The 19214-nt window shown below is 42.2% G+C and overlaps 1 protein-coding gene across 1 annotated transcript in view; it reads right to left on the reverse strand.

The window, feature by feature from the left end:
* Nucleotides 1-4538: 4538 nt before the first annotated feature.
* VSIG1 (V-set and immunoglobulin domain containing 1) overlaps nucleotides 4539-19214 on the reverse strand; it is a 34504-nt gene continuing 19828 nt past the window's right edge. Inside the window, 5 exon segments of the mRNA XM_060292008.1 lie at nucleotides 4539-4842; nucleotides 5605-5752; nucleotides 9279-9398; nucleotides 9791-9946; nucleotides 15732-15930. Of these exon segments, the coding sequence (XP_060147991.1) occupies nucleotides 4539-4842; nucleotides 5605-5752; nucleotides 9279-9398; nucleotides 9791-9946; nucleotides 15732-15930 (927 nt within the window).

Here is a 19214-nt window from a genome sequence, read left to right on the forward strand (position 1 = left end):
CTGGAGGGGTGGGATAGGGAGGGTGGGAGGGAGGGAGATGCAAGCGGGAAGAGATATGGGAACATATGTATATATATAACTGATTCATTTTGTTGTGAAGCTGAAACTAACATACCATTGTAAAGCAATTATACTCCAATAAAGATGTTAAAATGAAAAAAAAATTAAAAAAAATAAAAGAAAGAAAAAAAAACAAACGGCACCACGAAACAGAGGAAAGCTTCAAGTGAGCTTTATTAGGGAGCACTCCCGGGCGAGGTTCACTGGTCCGAGAGAAAGGGGGCCAGAGAAGTCGCTCCCGGGCGAGGGTTGGGCAAGATTTTATAGGGGAAGAAGGGAAAGGGGTGTGGTGAATCTGGGAGGGCGCAGGATATTCCTTATTTGGTGGTCTTTTCGGGTATCCTGGGGGACCGTTAGTCCTGCCCCTCGAAAGGTGGGAAGGCTGGGCTGGTTTCAAAGTCCCCAGGTCAGTTCCTGGAACTGGGTGGTCCGGAATGTCTCCAGGGCAGTTTCTGGAACTGGGTGGTCCGGAGAATTTCGTTCTGATGCAACCTGTGAATCTGATTGTGTTCCCCTGCCTCGGGCCAGTTGGCCTTACACTACCCACTTAACTTTTAACTACCTGTAGCAAAATAAATCAGGTGGTACCTTATCTGAATGAGAATTAAGCTGAAACAATTTGGTCGAAGCTTAAGCTATCAGAATATTTGGGTAATGACCTATTCCATTACTTATCTTCTGATCCACTGATGAATAAGCAGGAAAAAAAAAACTTTCTTTTGTTCCCTTATTGGAAATCTCTTGAACATAGGAGTCCATTTTCCTGCCCAAGTAAAATTTAGTGAACACAATTTTGTTATGATTCTGTATTTTATACAGTCTCAGGATTCATCACAAACATAAATATATGGTATATTATGGATGTACTAATAGAAAATTAAGGAGACTGGGATAAAAGCTGCACTGACCCAGAGTGGCCTTATAAGTAGGTGGAGTAGTTAGATGGTAACCCACATGGTTTGATTTGAGAGGGGCTGAGAAAGCTTCTTTCTTCAGGAATATCTCCCCTCTGGATTGTTCCAGTGCTTGAAATTCCACCATTTTTAGTATCGTTGGATTAAAGAATTATCTGTCTTCAAGAGTTCCCTCTTAGGGACTTCCCTGGTGGTGCAGTGGTTAAGAATCCGCCTGCCGATGCAGGGCACACGGGTTCGATCCCTGGTCCAGGAAGATCCCACATGCCGTGGAGCAACTAAGCATGTGCACCACAACTACTGAGCCTGCACTCTAGAGCCCGCGAGCCACAACTACTGAGCCCACATGCCACAACTGCTGAAGCCCATGTGCCTAGAGCCCGTGCTCTGCAACAAGAGAAGCCACTGCTGTGAGAAGCCTGCACACCATAACGAAGAGTAGCCCCTGCACACTGCAACTTAGAGAAAGCCCGCACACAGCAACGAAGACCCAATGCAGCCAAAAATAAAAAAAAAAATTTTTTAGAGAGTCCCCTCTTAAAAGATAAATTTTCCTGAGAGAGCTAGTTTATTATCAACCTGAATGACATCACCGGATGATGAAAGATCATGTTCACTGGACAAGAACAGGTCACAGAACAGCTACCTTTTGAAAGGGTGGCAAGGGTAAAGATAGGTTGAGCAATGAATCCTGCCTGAGGGACTCAGATCCAAATGGGTCACTGAGCCAGTAGGTGCATGACAACCCTGGGTGTCTGGAAAATAATGCCAGAAGGCCAAGAAGGGAACTGAAAGGAGAGACCCAAAGATACCACTTCAGATTAACCTCACCTACTTCCCAACCTTGCCCAGCTAGGGTTTCTGCATTGGCAACATGTACTCTATATCCTTAAATCTGGACCATACCCTCCATTCCTGGCAAATTCATTATGTTGATTTCAACTCACCTTCCAGACTATCAAGATCATTTTGAGTATCCACGCACCCCAGGATGCATGATTTATTAAGTGTACCTTCTGTGTTTTTATCTAATTCACTAGTTCTTATTCTTGGATTCAGGGAGTCTGTAATTTATCTAAAACTGTACTTGACATTTTGTGTGTATAAGCATTTTTCTAAGGAGAGGGGTCCAGAGTTTTCAGTGTATTCTCAAAGTGATCCATGGCCTCAAAAAAGGTTAAAAACCGCTAATCCAACTATTTATTGGCATTTTGATCAGAACAGTGCTAATAAGAGCAGAGCTCTATAAGACCACCAAGAGTGCCTGCCTTCCTGTTCAGCACCAATTCAGCAGAAATTTGGGGGCGGTGTTGACTATTATATATTTTTAGTCTCTTGCGATTTACCTCTGTCATAAGAGTAGAAGGGAAGGTGAATTCCAGCTACTTTGGCATTCTGGTAATTGAAATTTTTAAGCTGTAAATGTTAGATCATTCTTAAGACCTTCATCATTTTGCTTCCTGAACCCATCAGATACCGTATGTCATAATATTGTATTTGGTCTGAATGGAATTACAGATGCTTCAAAAATCCCTGCGATTGGCTGAAAATTAACACATCAAGGAAAATGCATAAGTAAAAACTTGCTATCTCTTCTCTCCATGACTCTGGACAAGCGTAATATTAATTTTAATTTCAATCTACCCTAAAACCTTCTAAGACTCTACCTCAATTAGTGTATAGGTATGATCTATATACAAATGGTTTCACAGTTTCCTCTACATGAAAATCTGAATGTGATAAGTTAGAGATTCATTTTTTTAAAAGACTTCACTTAGGGGCTTCCCTGGTGGCACAGTGGTTAAGAATCCGCCTGCCAATGCAAGGGACACGGGTTCGAGCCCTGGCCTGGGAAGGTCTCACATGCCGCGGAGCAACTAAGCCCATGCGCCACAACTACTGAGCCTGAGCTCTAGAGCCCGCAAGCCACAACTACTGAGCCCACGTGCCACAACTACTGAAACCTGTGTGCCTAGAGCCCGTGCTCCACAACAAGAGAAGCCACAACAATGAGAAGCCCGCACACCGCAACGAAGAGTAGCCCCGGCTCACCGCAACTAGAGAAAGCCCGCGCACAGCAAGAGACCCAACACAGCCAAAAATAAAATATAAAATAAAATAAATAAAAATTTTTTAAAAAAAAGACTTCACTTAGAAGGAAGTCAGACACAATAAAGTGCATACTGTATGGTCCTATTTATATGAAGGTCAAGAAAAGGCAAAGCTAATCTCTAAGGATGGAAAACAAATCAGTGGTTGCCTGGGTCCAGGGTGATGGTGGGATTGCACAAAGGGACACAGGAAACACTTTGGGATGATGGAAATGCTCCATGTAGATTACCACGGTGATTTCATGGGTGTATACATCTGTCAAAACTCATCAAATTTTACACTTGAAATAGGTGCAGTTTATTGTACATAATGTATATATCAATAAAATTATTTATAAAAGATTTACCTTAGGATCATTAAAATAAGATTTTTATTGAGTATTACTTATTGAACCTTAAAATAAGATTTAAAATCTGATTGATTACACAGATGAAAAAGTCTACCGGTAAATTTCTTCAAAGTCAGATGTGGGTAAAAAATGATCAATAGAAAAGCTTTTTAACAGGTGAAGAGGTGATGTCAATGCATTTTAGTTAATATTAAGCATGTATACAAGATTGATATCTCTTTATTAATGTGAAATATCCCAACAGTAAAATAGATTAATTAGTTCCGATTATCCAAAATAGATCTTAAGTGTTCATTTAGAACAGTTTCCTACTCTGGCCCTTCCAAAGTAGATAGCATCAGACAGTGTGACAACATAATAGCTCATGCAAAGCTAAATTGTACATCACCTGTAGTATCAATATTTTGTATTCATTGAAGGAAAAGTGTATTTGGAATTGTTTGCCTGTACGTTATTTTGCATTTAAAAATTGGGTTATTTTAAAATTTTGCTGTGCTCAGATATTGGATAGCTGGTGGTTCTTTGGGAAATGTAATATGATAAATGAAGCATTAATTTTAAGACCTAGTGTTAAATGCTATGTACCAATTAATATGTACCCTTTATTTCCCTCTGGAATTTTAAGGAATTTTTTTCCAATCTATGAGATGATGCTGGTGAATTCTTTTCTTAGTGGTCAATGTGAAAATGAATAGGGAAGCTCTGTCAACAACAAATCCTAGAAATAATATTGAATCCAGTTAATGCCGCCTTGTCATGTGTGCATGTGGAATCTCAAAGAGTAGCTAAAAATAGAGAAGTCAGATTGTCTGAAATAAGACACACATGTTGTAAAACACCTTCAACTGAGTTCAAAATCATTTGTCATTTAATTAGTTGCGTTTACATGTTAGTCAAATTGTAAGTACTCTATACTGGTAATGCAGGAACCCTTGCATTTATTTAGTAGTTATCTTGACCTGTCTGCTTTGGATTGATGGTAGGAGCACCTTGTTAGAAGAGGGTTGGTCAGAATGGAGGGAGGTTGTGGGTTAGTTAGGTCAACTGAATTCCAAACGCCAGTAATGGGTTCCTTAGCGATGAACACTACTCAGGCCACGGGCCTATGTCTTAATCACCCCCTCTCCCTTATCACAGAAGGGCTCAACTACAATCGAGGGCTCCGGTTCCTGCTGTGGCTCCAGCTTGATCTCAAGCTCAGGCGCTGGGGCAAGCTCAGGCCCTGAGACCAGCTCCAGGGCAGGCTGCAAGGCAGGCTCAGGCTTGGGGAGAGGCTTGTCATCTGGCCCCAGGGTGGTATTAGGCTCAGCCTCATGGATGGAAGATGGCAGAGTTGCTTCTATTTGGATGATATCTTCATCTGGTATTGTCTCACACTCTGCACTTTGGTTTACATTTGTCATTGGTCTGCAGGAAGAAGGCCCAGGGAAGAACAAGTTAGGGTTTGACATCTCACATGGAGCCATAGGCTCTGTAGCCTCCGTGACCATAGGTCCCAATCTGTTCAGGACCTCTGTGATTTCTGATAGTCTGACTCACTGTCAGACCACGGGTCTCCATTTGGAGTGCAGAAAGGTTAGGTCTCAACAATATAATGAGAGTTCAAGAAAGACAAACCAGTGTTTAAGAGGTGAGAAAACTTATGAGGTTGAAAGGGTCTAAAGTTCTAATAAGGTCTTTGGCCAAATTCATGGCTCTGGTGCATATCTAGCACCCACTCCATCTAGCACAATGCTTGGCACTTGGTTGTGGAAGCACAGAAATGGATAAGAAATAACATTTGATAAGAAATAACAAAGTGGTCAAGAGCCTGGGCCCTCAGCACTTTTGCTTCCATGGGCCCCTTGTTCCATAAAATAAACATTAAAAGTTACATTTTATCACTCTTGGTAGAAGGACAAGTATATTAATATATTAAAACATTTTCTTAACCCTAAAAGGATTGTCGTGGCAGTTAAATGAGTTGATACACATAAAATGCTTAGCACAGAGTCTGGTACACAGCGCTTAGTACATGATAGCCATCACCATTCTTTTATAAAAGCAGTGAGGGTGAGCAGAAAGATGCCTCTATATCTTATGCTAAAAGGAGTGCTTAGGAAGAGCTGACTGAAAGAGACAGGCCTGAGAAATGTCTATTCAAGTAAAGGCAACAAAGTAAGGTCTTACTGGAGTTCTGTGGTGGGTTTAGAATTTCTCTTCCTTTTCTTCCCCTTCTCTTTTGCCTTGTTCCTCGCGAAGCACACCACAGAGAAGATAATGGCAGCACCTATTAGGGTACCCACCACGGCCCCGACAATGATTCCAACTTCTGGATCTGGAGGACACAAGCAGCTGGTTAGTAAAGTGGAGCATAGTGTCTGCCTCATCCACGTGCATTCGTGACCGGTGGGGAATATCCAGGGCATTCATATAGTGGGAAGGTGCCTTGTATAGGCTGAGAGCATGGAAACCCTTAGAACTCTTTCAGCTGGACTCATAGTGGGAGAAGAACGGTGACTGGCTTGACTATGTAGCCTTCCCATTCACATTTACACACATAAAGAGAAAAGAATATGCCAACTTGGGGGAGGTGGGGTCGCTTTAGAAATGTGTTTTCAGACTTCCCTGGCGGTCCAGTGGTTAGGACTCTGCGCTTCCACCGCGGGGGGTGTGGGTTCGATCCCTGGTCGGGGAACTAAGATCCTGTGGCACGGCCCCCCCGAACTAAAAAATGCGGTTTGGAGAAGTAAGTCTTCACCGTGCATTTGCTTGGGCAGTGAGAGAGACACGATGGAGCTGCAATCCGGTCACCAGAGAAATGACGTCTGTTACAGGCAGGGACATTTCACCAGGCTTTCCCAAAGCATGCGTGAAGTAGTTCCCTAAAAACCTTCTCTTCCATAGATTCCATGCTCACCAAAGAGCCTCATGCATTCTGGCCACTGGGAAGGGATATGCCCATTTCCATAAACAAGCATCTGGTTTATTAGATCAGTCTATGGAAAAACTTAATGAGTGTGAAATGATCCAGCTGAGCGCCAGACCTTCAAGCACTGAGGTATTGTCCCCAAGAGACCATGTCTGGATTCCAGGTGGGCCCATCCCCATCGGCCTCCCTTCAAGCAAGGATGAATATCTTATACTCTGAGATGAAAGGCTAGTTGAGTTGCCTGATCATTCTTTTAACTTTCTATGATTAAAGGAATACATGTGCATCATTTAGAAAGTCAAACAGTTCTACTAGGCTTCTAACAACAACAAAAAAAATCAGCAGTTCCTTTCTCCACTCCTTCCCATCTCTAAGTCCCATTCACAAGAGGAATTTGCCCCCATGTTTCTATTACACTTGTTCTAATATGTTCTGCCTTTTCCAAATTTTGTCATTTTCTATTGGCTTCCTACTCTGGAGGTTGAAGATTTAACTCTTACACCACTCCCCTCACATCCCGCCATATTCTCCTAATATAACATAAGATATCGTTAAATCAATGTTTGCAGTATTATGACCATGTAAATATTGTTCACAGCTGCAGAACATAGTATGACTCTTTCTTGTACAACATTTTAAAAATTTCCCCAAGGTTAATAATTGCCTCATTTGGGGATTTATGGGTTTTTTAATGTATTATTACTAATCCCCAAAATTTCTAGCAAAAGTCTTTTCGGTAGTTCAAACACATCAGCTAATCTATCAGTTTCTTATGTTGTTGTTGTTTCCTCCCTTGGAGACATCCCTTCTGGAGTCCTCCACCTTCCTCCCTGAGCGTTGACTGGTTGCCCTCCTAAGCCTGCTGCTCTGCTGTCATCCTTCAACCTCCTTTTACCCTCATCCTAATTTTAAAGAAACAGGCTTTGCAAGCTCCATCTCAAATAGCACTTCATTGGTAAAGCTGGCCCTGGTTCTATAATCATAATTAGTTGTTTTTTCTTTGGCATCCTATAGACCCTGTGCAGACCTCTGTTATAACATTTAACAAATTTTAGTGTTTGTGCCTCTAGCTAATCTGTGAGCTCCTTGAGTGTAAGACATATATCTTATTAATGTCTGAATCTCCATCGCCTAGGACATTCCCTGACATACAGTAGATAGTCAATGAAGGTTTGAGGAAGGGAGGGATGGAGGGAAGGAGGGAGGCAGGAAGTCAAGAAGGCAGGAAGGCAGGAAGGAAGCCAAATGCTAGACATCATTGAAAAGAGGATTCAAAAGGAAGCAAGGCTCAAGTACAAATCTGAGGAGTCTCTATATCTGCAATATGACTGTACCTCTAGAAAGGCAAAAAGAGATTGGGGAAGATATGGAGAAAAACAGCAGAAATGATCAAGGGAGCAGGGACAGAATGGGACCACAAAAAAGGACACACAAAAAGATGACATTTCCAGCCATAAAAAGAAACGAAATTGAATCATTTGTAGTGAGGTGGATGGACCTAGAGTCTGTCATACAGAGTGAAGTAAGTCAGAAAGAGAACAACAAATACCGTATGCTAACACATATATATGGAATCTAAAAAAAAAAAAAAACAGGTTCTGAAGAACCTAGGGGCAGGACAGGAATAAAGACGCAGACGTAGAGAATGGACCTGAGGATATGGGGAGGGGGAAGGGTAAGCTGGGACAAACTGAGAGAGTGGCATGGACATATATACACTACCAAACGTAAAATAGATAGCTAGTGGGAAGCAGCCGCATAGCACAGGGAGATCAGCTCGGTGCTTTGTGACCACCTAGAGGGGTTGGATAGGGAGGGTGGGATAGGGAGGGTGGGAGGGAGGGAGACGCAAGAGATATGGGGGCATATGTATATGTATAGCTGATTCACTTTGTTATACAGCAGAAACTAACACAACATTGTAAAGCAGTTATACTCCAATAAAGATGTTTAAAAAATGGCTGAAAGTGATACGAAAATGAAGGAGCAAACTGGAGTTGGAAAATGTCTGATTCCGGACAAATAAAAGGAAGAAAGCCCAGCTTCATAGGAGAATAATAATCCAATGGAACTGGGCCCCCTGGATATGGTATATATTAAAATCACAGATTCAAAGGAAGTTTGAAAAAATGAATAAATGACAGGATCTGAAATGTAATGAAATGATCCTTGAGAGGTGTAGCAAGGTATCCCTTGTGAGAACTTGCCCCCTAACTGGCCCAATTTGACAATCTCAGGCCCTCAAGTCTATGCTTAGTAACTAGGCACGTTTGAACTGCAAGGTTGAGGTTTAGAGGCATTGTGACTCTGCCAGTTACAAACTGAATGACCCTGAGCAAGTCACTTACCTTCCTGAGCTTTAGTTTCCTTTTCAGTAAAGTGAAGCTTAACAGTATATTCTGCCTCCTAGACGGAGTGATTGTAGGACTGAGCGGGATAATGCTCACAGCACGCGGCCAAGCGTCCGGCACATAGTTTGTGCTCCGCAATATTAGCTGCTCTGAATGTAGGTGCAAGTGTCGTTATTACTATTATTATTAGAGGCAGATTTCAGCAAATTAGTTAATAACTGGAAAGTTTGTGAGCTCCATGTTTGACGCAGATTGCTGTAGCTTCACCTGGATCTACCAACAGCATCACAAAGAAAATTCAGCCTCGTACTATGAATGAGGCTGTTGTTTTACTTTCTGGAGATTTCGTGAGGGTTAAGCAAATTAATTTTTGTAAACAATTTGAAGCAGCATGTGGCATATATTAAGTATTATGTAAGCATTAGATATTAGGATGGTCATCCACCATGTCAACCTATAAATAAAGCACCAAAGTCTCCAGTCAGGAAGGACTAACCAGGGATTCTAATTAATTTACTTGATTGGCAGGCCCAGCATACTTGACTTAAGGAGAAACTGTTAAAGTTATATGATCAACTCACGTGATGAAGTTAGGTCAATTTCACAGGAACTATTGCCAAGGTTGTTGATAGCGGTGCACTGGTAATAACCTTGTACAAAATTGGTGAGATTTCCAATAAACAAAATCCCGGTGGCTGGGTCTGTCAAAACCAGGAAATAGCATTTTGAAATCTCTTATGTGGGTAGAGATCATGTGAATGTAGCAGATCATTCAATGCCCACCCACTTCCTCACATTGGCCTCTCTTTCTTGAGATGTCCAGGGTCCAACTAGACCCCTGGAGACTCCCATCTGGGACGATGCCTATTTTCTCCATACCCACCACCTGCGAGCCAAAAATGGTCTTGGTTTCTAGAAGTTGGGGAGAAGACCGGAGGACAGCCATCTTGATGAGAGATTGACATTCTTTGTACATTCTCCTCCCAGAAAACTCGAAGACTGTGCTCTAAGGACAACATCCAGTCACACACACATGCTGTCGACCAAGCCCACACACCAGGCCTTGCCAGGGGCAGCAGAGGGCGATACTCACTGAAGGTTTCTTTCACTGGGACGATGTCTCTTCCTTCAAGTTTATACCAGTAGTACACCGGGGAAGGTGTTCCAAGCACAGAAAGGCAAGTAAGAGATACAGGATGGCCAGTTTCTGGTATTCCTTGGATGCTGCAAAAGGGCTTAGAAGGTTTGACTGTAAGGCAATGACAAAGAGTAAAAAATCCTGCATGACGAATGGCAGTCTGTACCAATTTTGGTCACTTCCTCACTTTCCTTTTGTAGAGTATGTATACTTATTTGTTTTTAATCTTTAAAAACTTATTTTGACAGTTTTCTAGCTGTACCACCAGGTGGGAGTAGAGCACTTCAGGTACAAAGACCTTCTGTCACTGGGCCATTAATATTCTAATAGCATCCATTCTATCTGCCTGCTCCCCAGATTCATAACCATGAATTTCTGCATTGTGCCTTAAAATATGCCTTTATTACAAAACAACTAGGAACATAGTTTATACTTTGGAAGCACAGTCTTAAAGGAAAACAGAACCCTTAAATACTTTGAGATAACTGGTTACTTATTCTTTTTAAAACATTGTTTTATTAATGCCATATTTTTCCTTTGTGAGTCATTTTTTGGCATTTATTCTTCTGGGGGTGACACAAAATAGAGGGTTTGAATTTGCCCGTGTCCCTCATCGGGAGGGGAGACCCGTTGCGGGGGAGGGGTGTGCTACAGGGCACTGAAATCTTGATTCATCCTTCATGCCACAAGCACTTACTTGAGTGCCTTCTGTGTGCCCAGCACTGGACTAGGCACCAGAGATTCAAAAGTGACTCTTGACACAGTTCTGAAGTAGGGTGGGGGAGTGGTAAGAGATTAGGCTAGAGAGCAGTGAGGCCATAGATTAGGGGGCTTCGTGTTTCATGTATTTTATACCGAGAGCAGCAGGACCACAGAAGGAATTTAAGCAGTGGAGGGATGATGATCATTCTAACGTTTTAGATGAATTGCTCTGACTCCAGGGCTTCCTGAGCCAAGAGACAGGAGGAGACAGATTCAAGCCGTATTAAGAAGTCGAGAGGGCTTGAGGACCAGCTGGATCTGTGGCATGAGGAAGAGGGTGGGCTCAGTGATTAATCCCAGGTTCCTGATTTGACAGCTGGGTACATGATCTTGCCATCCCCTGAGATAAATACAGGGTTAGGGTTAGGGTGAGGGTGAGGGTGAGGGTGAGGGTTAGGGTGAGTAGCAGGTTTTCGGGGAAGTAGTGAGGAGGAGGAAGGGGCGATGATGAGGTCCGTTTGGGATATACTGAGTTTCATCTGCGTATGGGGAACTCCTGTGGGAAGCTGAGAATCTGATTCTCCTCACTTATCTTACTGCTCACAGCTTATTCTATCCTCAGTCTGACTTATAGACAAGGATCTGAATCGATACTTTCCAATTCACCTTCCTTAATTTGGATATAAAACACTCCAAAGGCATAGATTCTCTGCCTTCGGCTAGTTAGACCCTAAATGCTCCAGGATGCCCAGCTCTCTGGCTCTTACTTGGGAGGCAGCAGTTAAGAGCACAGCTCTGGATCCACACCGAACACTGCTCCACAACTTTACCCTAGACGTATTTAGGCAAGTAACCTAACATAGCCAAACCTCAGTTGATTCATCTGTAAAATGTGAACAAGAGATTACCTGGCCTCCAGCTAATCCAAATATATTGTATTTATATAAATAAAATAATGTACATAGTATCATACATGTGGAATTGCTGTTGGCCACAGGCAGGAATGAACTCCTGCTGCCACATTTCCGACCTTGCCACTGATAATCTTCCAATCTCAGACTCTAACCCACTGTACATGTGAGCAGGAAAACAGATGGATATAGCTATAGTTCTTTGAAAATTTCACAATCCCTTCTTGTCTTTTAACAGAAGTGTACTGATTTGTGATATTCTGTTATAGTTTCAGATGTACAGCATAGCAATTCAGTATTTTTGCAGATTATGCTCCATTATAGGTTATGATAATGGGTATAATTCCCTGTGCTATACAGTATGTCCTTGTTGCTTATCTATTATATATATAATAGTTTGTATCTGTTAATCCCACACCCCTAATCTGTCCCTCCCCCTTCCCTCTTCCCTCTGATAGCCACTAGTTTGTTTTCTATGTCTGTGAGTCTGTTCTGCATATACATTCATTTGTATTATTTTTTAGATTCCACATATAAATGATATCCAGTATTTGTCTTTCTCTGTTGGACTTATTTCACTAAGCATAATATTCTCTAGGTCTTTCCATTCTGCTGCAACCAGCAGTATTCCATTCTTTTTTATGGCTTAGTAATATTCCATTGTGTATATGTACCATACCTTCTTAAGCCAATTGTCTGTTGTGCCATCCCTTCTTTTAAACAGGTGTCTTTTAATTAAAAGAAGTATTTTTCTGTTTAGCTCTTTATTCTTTCTTTTTTTAAATAAATTTATTTATTTATTTTTGGCTGTATGGGGTTTTCATTGCTGCGCGCAGGCTTTCTCTAGTTGCAGCAAGCAGGGGCTACTCTGCATCGCGATGCATGGGCTTTTCACTGTGGTGGCTTCTCTTGTTGCGGAGCACGGGCTCTAGGCACATGGGCTTCAGTAGTTGTGGCTCATGGGCTCTAGAGCGCAGGCCCAGTAGTTGTGGCACATGGGCTTAGTTGCTCCGCAGCATGTGGGATCTTCCTGGACCAGGGATCGAACCCATGTCCCCTGCATTGGCAGGCAAATTCTTAACCACTGTGCCACCAGGGAAGTCCCTCTTTATTCTTTCTTACTGTTGATTTCCTCAGATGGAGATAACTCCTTGGATTTGCCTATCCTAAATAAACTAGGCTATTTAACCAGAAATCCAGTGCACCTATCACTAGATTTAGATATTGCCTTTTTTAAAAACATGGTGATTTTATTCCACTATAAGTGGAATAGAATAATCTGAATCGAAAATTAAATGGGGGTGCTTCATCACGAAGCCAGACCCCAGGACTTGAACTAATTATGGACAAAACCCTGGAATTACTTGCATTCATTTCTTGAGCCCAGAATCAAACCCAGATAGGCATTTTTTTATTTTGCTGAACACATTTTTCTTTATTTTTTATTAACCAAACACTTAGTAAATCACTTTGAACCACATCCCAAACCCATATATTTTCTAAGGCTACTGATTCAGTATTGAATTGACATTTCATCCAGTTAAAGTCCCCGACAGAACTTGGATGTTTTACTGGCAAAGCCACTGATCTACCATTTAGCTTTATTGCTTTCTACAGAATTGGGATGGGAAGAAGAGGCTCACCTCAGAAAATTAATGAAAGTGCTTCACTGTGTTCTCAAACCTTCTCTAAATTCATCATTTTCTTTTTACGTGCCAAATTGCAGAAGGAAGATGATGCTCCTTCCAAGTGCATACAAAATAATTATTCAAACTTCTGCTGGGTATTTTTCAGAGATTCATTCTCTAAGGCTATCATACCTAATGGAAGTCTCTCAATTGAATGGTCGTCCAAACCACCTGGGCCTTTGTGCATTGCTCTTTCCTTCACCTAAATCGTGCCCTGCCACCTCAGCCCCTCTTCTGCCTGACACGCTCTTGCATATCCTTCAACATTCAAGGCAGAAGTCACTTTCTCCAGGAAGCCTTCTCCAGTTCCCCCTGCACGGCTTTATGCCCTTTCCCCTGTGATCTCCCAGCTCTCCTCTCCTCCCTCCACCGTAAGCTTATGTTATATATCTGCCTCCCCCACTAGACTTTGAAGTTTAGGAGGGCTGGGAGCTGAACTTTGACATCTTTCCATCTCCATTGCCTACCATGGTAACTGAACATGTGTTCAGGGTTTGCCGAATGAATTTATGCATAAATGAGTGAATACATGGGATCTATGTCTACCACTGGGTTATGAAAAGTCTCCGAAAGATGCATTGCTAGGAAGAGCAATATTTAAGGAAATATCAATACCTTTCTCCTCAGTTGGTCTCCCTTACACACTTGCCGCTACCATGCCCCACCCCTCAGTCAGGGCAAGCAGAACAGGCACTCATGTGCAATAGAACTTGAGAACTGCAAGCAGCCTCTGCAATTTTTAGAGGAAATATCAGTCTCAAAATTTCCAGAAAGCATAAATTTGTGGAATGCCTTTGTTCTTAGCCTAATTAATAAAAATAGGATTTTGAGAGTTCCCAAACAAAGAAATCCACAGAGCCTTCTGTCTCTTATCTTGCCTGGATACTGGATGCTTAAGGAAAAGTCATGGCACAGTCATTGCAAGAAAAACTGACCCAAAGACGCATGGGAAAAAACAACTTAGAGAGGAAATGACCCTCAACTTCTTATGGAAGTTGATTGGGGACTCTCTGAACTTTAAGAATATTAACCACCCTAACTTTACCTCAGGGCTATTTCCAAGTTCAGAGAAAAAGAGGCTTGGCTTCTTTAGGTTGTTTCTGGTCAGGACAGCCCAGAGCCAGGGAGTAAGAGAAAAACATTAGAGGACTAATCCCTCAAATTCTATGAACACTGAATCTCCAGCATATCATTTGATTCTCATAACGATAATATGACAGGGCAGGAATTTCAACCCCATTTCAAAATGGCCAGAGAAAGGTGGACTGACTTGTCTGAGGCCACTGAGTAGCAGAGTAAGAGCTAGAACCTAGGTCTTCTGACTCCCAGCCTGATGTGCTAGCATCTATTCCACACTGGAACATCAACTCTCCCAGGAAAGGGCTTGTGTATACTTCTCTTGTCATCCCCTTTACCCCAAAGCCTAGCACAGGGTACAGCAAAATAAAAACATGATAGAGTCATCCCGTTCCTAGAAATCAGCTCTTGATTACCTTTTCTTCTTTTCCAGGTGGGTAGATGCAGTGGCAAACCTCACAGTAAATAGCTGATTCTTTTTAGGCATCACCTGGGCAGCAAAAGCTCAGACAGTTCCGGGCAGTCCTCCTGGGGTGTGCACCTTGTTACCAATTGCAGCTTTTCAAAGCTACTCAATTATCAAGTCACTGGTTTGATCTAGTTCCTCCTTTCCCGCGATGGATATACACAGCTCAAGAGCAGCAACGGCTAGATAAGCTCCATTTGGGTTACTTAGAAGTGGGAGAGCCCTTAGCTCACTGGTTAGTTGGTGAAGGTTGACAGCCCTTTCATCCCTCCCTTCAGTACATCTGAAGGCCTGCAGACAGGACCCGCTAGGCATACAGACAGGGGCAAAACTCCCATTGTCCTCTCAGACAGAGACTGGAAGGATCCCTAAGAATCACCAAAATTGTGAACTTCCCCAGGAGCAGAAACCACGCCTCCATCCTGGCTCCTGGCACAAAGCAGGCACTCAATAAATGCTGCATAAATGAACCACTCCAAATTCATTTAAGAGCAGATATGACTGGCCCCATGTCACATACTGAATATTTGTGTATAAATAAATTAATTCTCAACTCTTTCTTTTTTTCCAAATAGCATTAATATTTTAGAAAGGGATCCATCTGCCTTTATGCCACAGAATGATTTAATGGTGGGAATTGTGGCTGGCTTTGGAGAGGTAACAAATTGACAGTTGTTTCCCCCAGGTAGGACTGGCCCTAATTGGAGGTTCCCTCGGAAAGAGTTGCTAGTGATCATATAGTGGGACTGTGCATTTTCCCATCTGTTCTCATCGCATCCTTCAGAGATAGGGATCCAGGAAGTGGTCATCTATTGCTACCTGTCATGTTGGCAGCCCTTTTGGTTTGACAATTGTTTCAACATGTTGTATGAGTGATTTCTCAGTGTTACTCTGTGGGTTGGGTTTGCGGTGTGTCTTTATTTTCCCGATAATAAAAGGAGCAGGGAGGATATTTACCCTGGGGCTTAATTGGTACCAATAACTCACTGCCCTAGCTCATTCAATTCCTAAGTTGCTGCAAGAAGAGAAAAAGCAGAAAAAATTGTCCATACCTAACACACTGACGTTGAGGGTGCCTTGATTTTTGCCGAAAAAGTCAGGGGGGTTGTTAACATCGCAGACGTAGATGCCACTATCTGCTGGTTGCATACGTGCAATAGTGATGGATGCGTTACCTGGAGCATTGGACCCTACAATGCGATCTTTAAATTGCCCGATGGCTGTAGCTTGTCCACCTTCAGAATAGTAAATCTAGGACAGAAAATGACAGAAATGAGAACTGGACAGTGTCCGGGGCTAGGGTAAGCTACGTGGAAGTTCCCCCTATCCAATGTTACCTACTTTGACATTGAATGAAAAAAGGAAGCAGTATCCCCCCACCCCCACCCCCGGTAAGGAACAGGTCCCTGTGGCAAAAGTTTCTCAGCTCAGTGGGACACTTTAGCTTTCTCACAGCATTGCACAGCCACGACCTCATTTGTGCTCAAAGCAACTCTGTGATGTCATCAGGGCAGGGAGATATGCATATCTTATAGACAGTAGGCAGCTGGAGCTGACAGAATTCAACTCCTAAGCTTAGGCTAACAGATCAAGATGCTCACCTGATGAGTCTACTCATCAAGAAACTCATTATATAGGACACAAACATCTGATGGGAAAACCAAAAGCATCGTCTTTCCTACTTGATAAACATTTTTGATTTCGGTTTACTTTACCCAGTGGGATTATCTAGAATATCTGATTTCCCTAAAAGAATATTCACGCTCCTTACATGCATATTCCTTTGGGTAAGCAAAACTGAGTTCATCCTGTTTGTTAGAAGAATAACATTTCAGAGCAGAGAGGCTCCTGAGAAACCATCTGGCCCCATCGCTTCATAGTGGTGGTGCGAGAATGAAGCAAAGTAACTCAGCCAAGGGCCTAGGAAGTGCTTGGTCAATGGTAGCTGCTACCTTTCTCCCCACATAGCAGGAGGCAGAACTGGAATTATTACTGCTTTTAGACAAATAAGGACACTCAAACACAGAGATTAAACGACTCACCCAAATCCATAAAGATTTATTTATTATTATTATAATTTACTAGATTTAAGAAAGATCTTGATTATAGTCCCATCTCTGTTAAAGAATATGGATATTCAGATCATAATGGCAACTGTGGAAGCAGCATGGTGTGATGGAAAGAGACCTGGTCTAGGAGTAAGAAAACCTGGGGTTTATTTATTTATTTATTTATTTTAAACATCTTTATTGGAGTATAATTGCTTTACAATGGTGTGTTAGTTTCTGCTTTATAACAAAGTGAATCAGCTATATGTATACATACATCCCCATATCTCCTCCCTCTTGCGTCTCCCTCCCACCCTCCCTATCCCACCCCTCTAGGTGGACACAAAGCACCGAGCTGATCTCCCTGTGCCATGCGGCTGCTTCCCACCAGCTATCTATTTTACATTTGGTAGTATATATGTCCATGCCACTCTCTCACTTCGTCCCAGCTTACCCTTCCCCCTCCCCGTGTCCTCAAGTCCATTCTCTACATCTGCGTCTTTATTCCTGTCCTGCCCCTAGGTTCTTCACATCCATTTTTTTTTTTAGATTCCATATATATGTGTTAGCATACGGTATTTGTTTTCCTCTTTCTGACTTACTTCACTCTGTATGACAGACTCTAGGTCCATCCACCTCACTACAAATAACTCAATTTCGTTTCTTCTTATGGCTGAGTTACATTCCATTGTATATATGTGCCACATCTTCTTTATCCATTCTTCTGTTGATGGACACTTAGGTTGCTTCCATAAGACCTGGGTTTTAGCCATGCTGGACCTCTGACTGTGACATGGGGGCAGTAGCCTCTCCTCATGTCTACATGGCAACCTACTTTGCAATAAGAAACAAAGTTATTTAATCTCTCCAAACTCTAGTTTCCACATCTGAATAAGGAACCAGAGTAGTGTTCTCTAAAATATGGTATGTACTCCCTAAGCATAGGCCGACAAGTTGATTTTAGGTGGCAAGAAATTGAAAACTTTAAAAATGTAATGTGTATTAGAGACATAGCTATCACATCCAATCTGTGACTTCATGGATATTATTGCTTACAGGGAAACTAAGGCAGACATTTTTAAGACTTCTAAAAACCAAGTCAGGGAGTGCCCTGGTGGTCCAGTGGTTAGGACTCAACACTTTCACTACCGGACCCGGGTTCAATCTCTGGTCAGGGAACTAAGATCCCACGAGCTGCGTGGTGCGGCCAAAAAAAAAACAAAACAAAACAACAACAGCAAAAAAAACCAAGTCAATAGAGAAAACAACATTAAATAATTACTAGTGTTGGTAATACACAAATATGACACAAATCATGAAGATGAGACATGAATGACTAAACTTTGGGAATCACTGGACTAGGTGGTCCCTGAGGTCCCTTCATAATACACAAAGCCTATTTACACTCTTTGCTAGTTTCATATAAATGTGTATAATTCCAGTGATTGTTTTTTATTATTCAATAAACTGGGATTGCCCTAGTCCAATGGCAATTAATATTTCATAAAATCTACTAGAAGAGACTTATGGTTCATTTAATTCACTCTCCTCACTTTACAGAAGAGACTGAAGCTCAAAGAGGTTAAAAAAAAGACACACAAAGTTAACAGTGGGGCCGGGTCAAGAACGTCGTTCTTCTAATTCCTTGTCCAGTGCCTTTTACATTAACAGGCTAACGAGAGGGAAGGCAATCAGTAAACCAAAAGATATTGTCTAGATAAATTCAAGTGTATTCTCCTTCAGGTAGAAAGCCAATATACTTTTAAACTAAAGCAGAAACGGAGATTCTGATGGAAAATTCAAAGAAAAGAGTATATTTAAGGAGAAAACAACTTGTCTCTCTCCTCCAGTTCTCTAACATCAACTAGCTTTCTTTTCTGCCCTAAATGAACCATTTATAATTCAATTCACACCTACTGAAATCACAAACTTTTGCCCCAGAGGGGTCTTGTTTGACTTACAAACTGGAAAGCCAGTGTAACCTAAGGTATTCAGGTAGGCCAGGAGGAAGTTCAACTTGTCAAAGGTCTATTACCTTCATGTGAGTTGACGTCCAAGATATCCAGCTTTCCATTTCACTAGCCAGCGCTAGCCTTATTTACTTTCTAATTAACAATTTGCGGTCCTGTGGACTCTTACCTGGAAAGCAGCCTGTGGTCTATCAAGGAAGCCCTTTACAACTTAGACATCTGGCCGCTTCCCTGCTCCTAGGAGGACTGAGGGTAGGTCGGCCTGTTTTATGTTGAAGCCTGATGACATCACAGGGAGATACATCAGTCCTGCCTACGGCCCACAGTAAGTCCCAGAGGATCTAGTTGAAAGGACTTTATTACTGCAGAAAACGGGGCCACGAGAATGTGTTTTAGGTCAGCACTAGGACATGAAAAGAAGCCACGTTGTAAAAGTCTCACGAGTGGCCAGGAATCAATGAGCAAATAAGTCAGGAGGCCCTGGACTTGTAACTTCCCGACAAAAAGGACCTTCACC

This window comes from Globicephala melas, chromosome X (genome assembly GCF_963455315.2).
Source record: "Globicephala melas chromosome X, mGloMel1.2, whole genome shotgun sequence".
Classification (NCBI taxonomy): Eukaryota; Metazoa; Chordata; class Mammalia; order Artiodactyla; family Delphinidae; genus Globicephala; species Globicephala melas.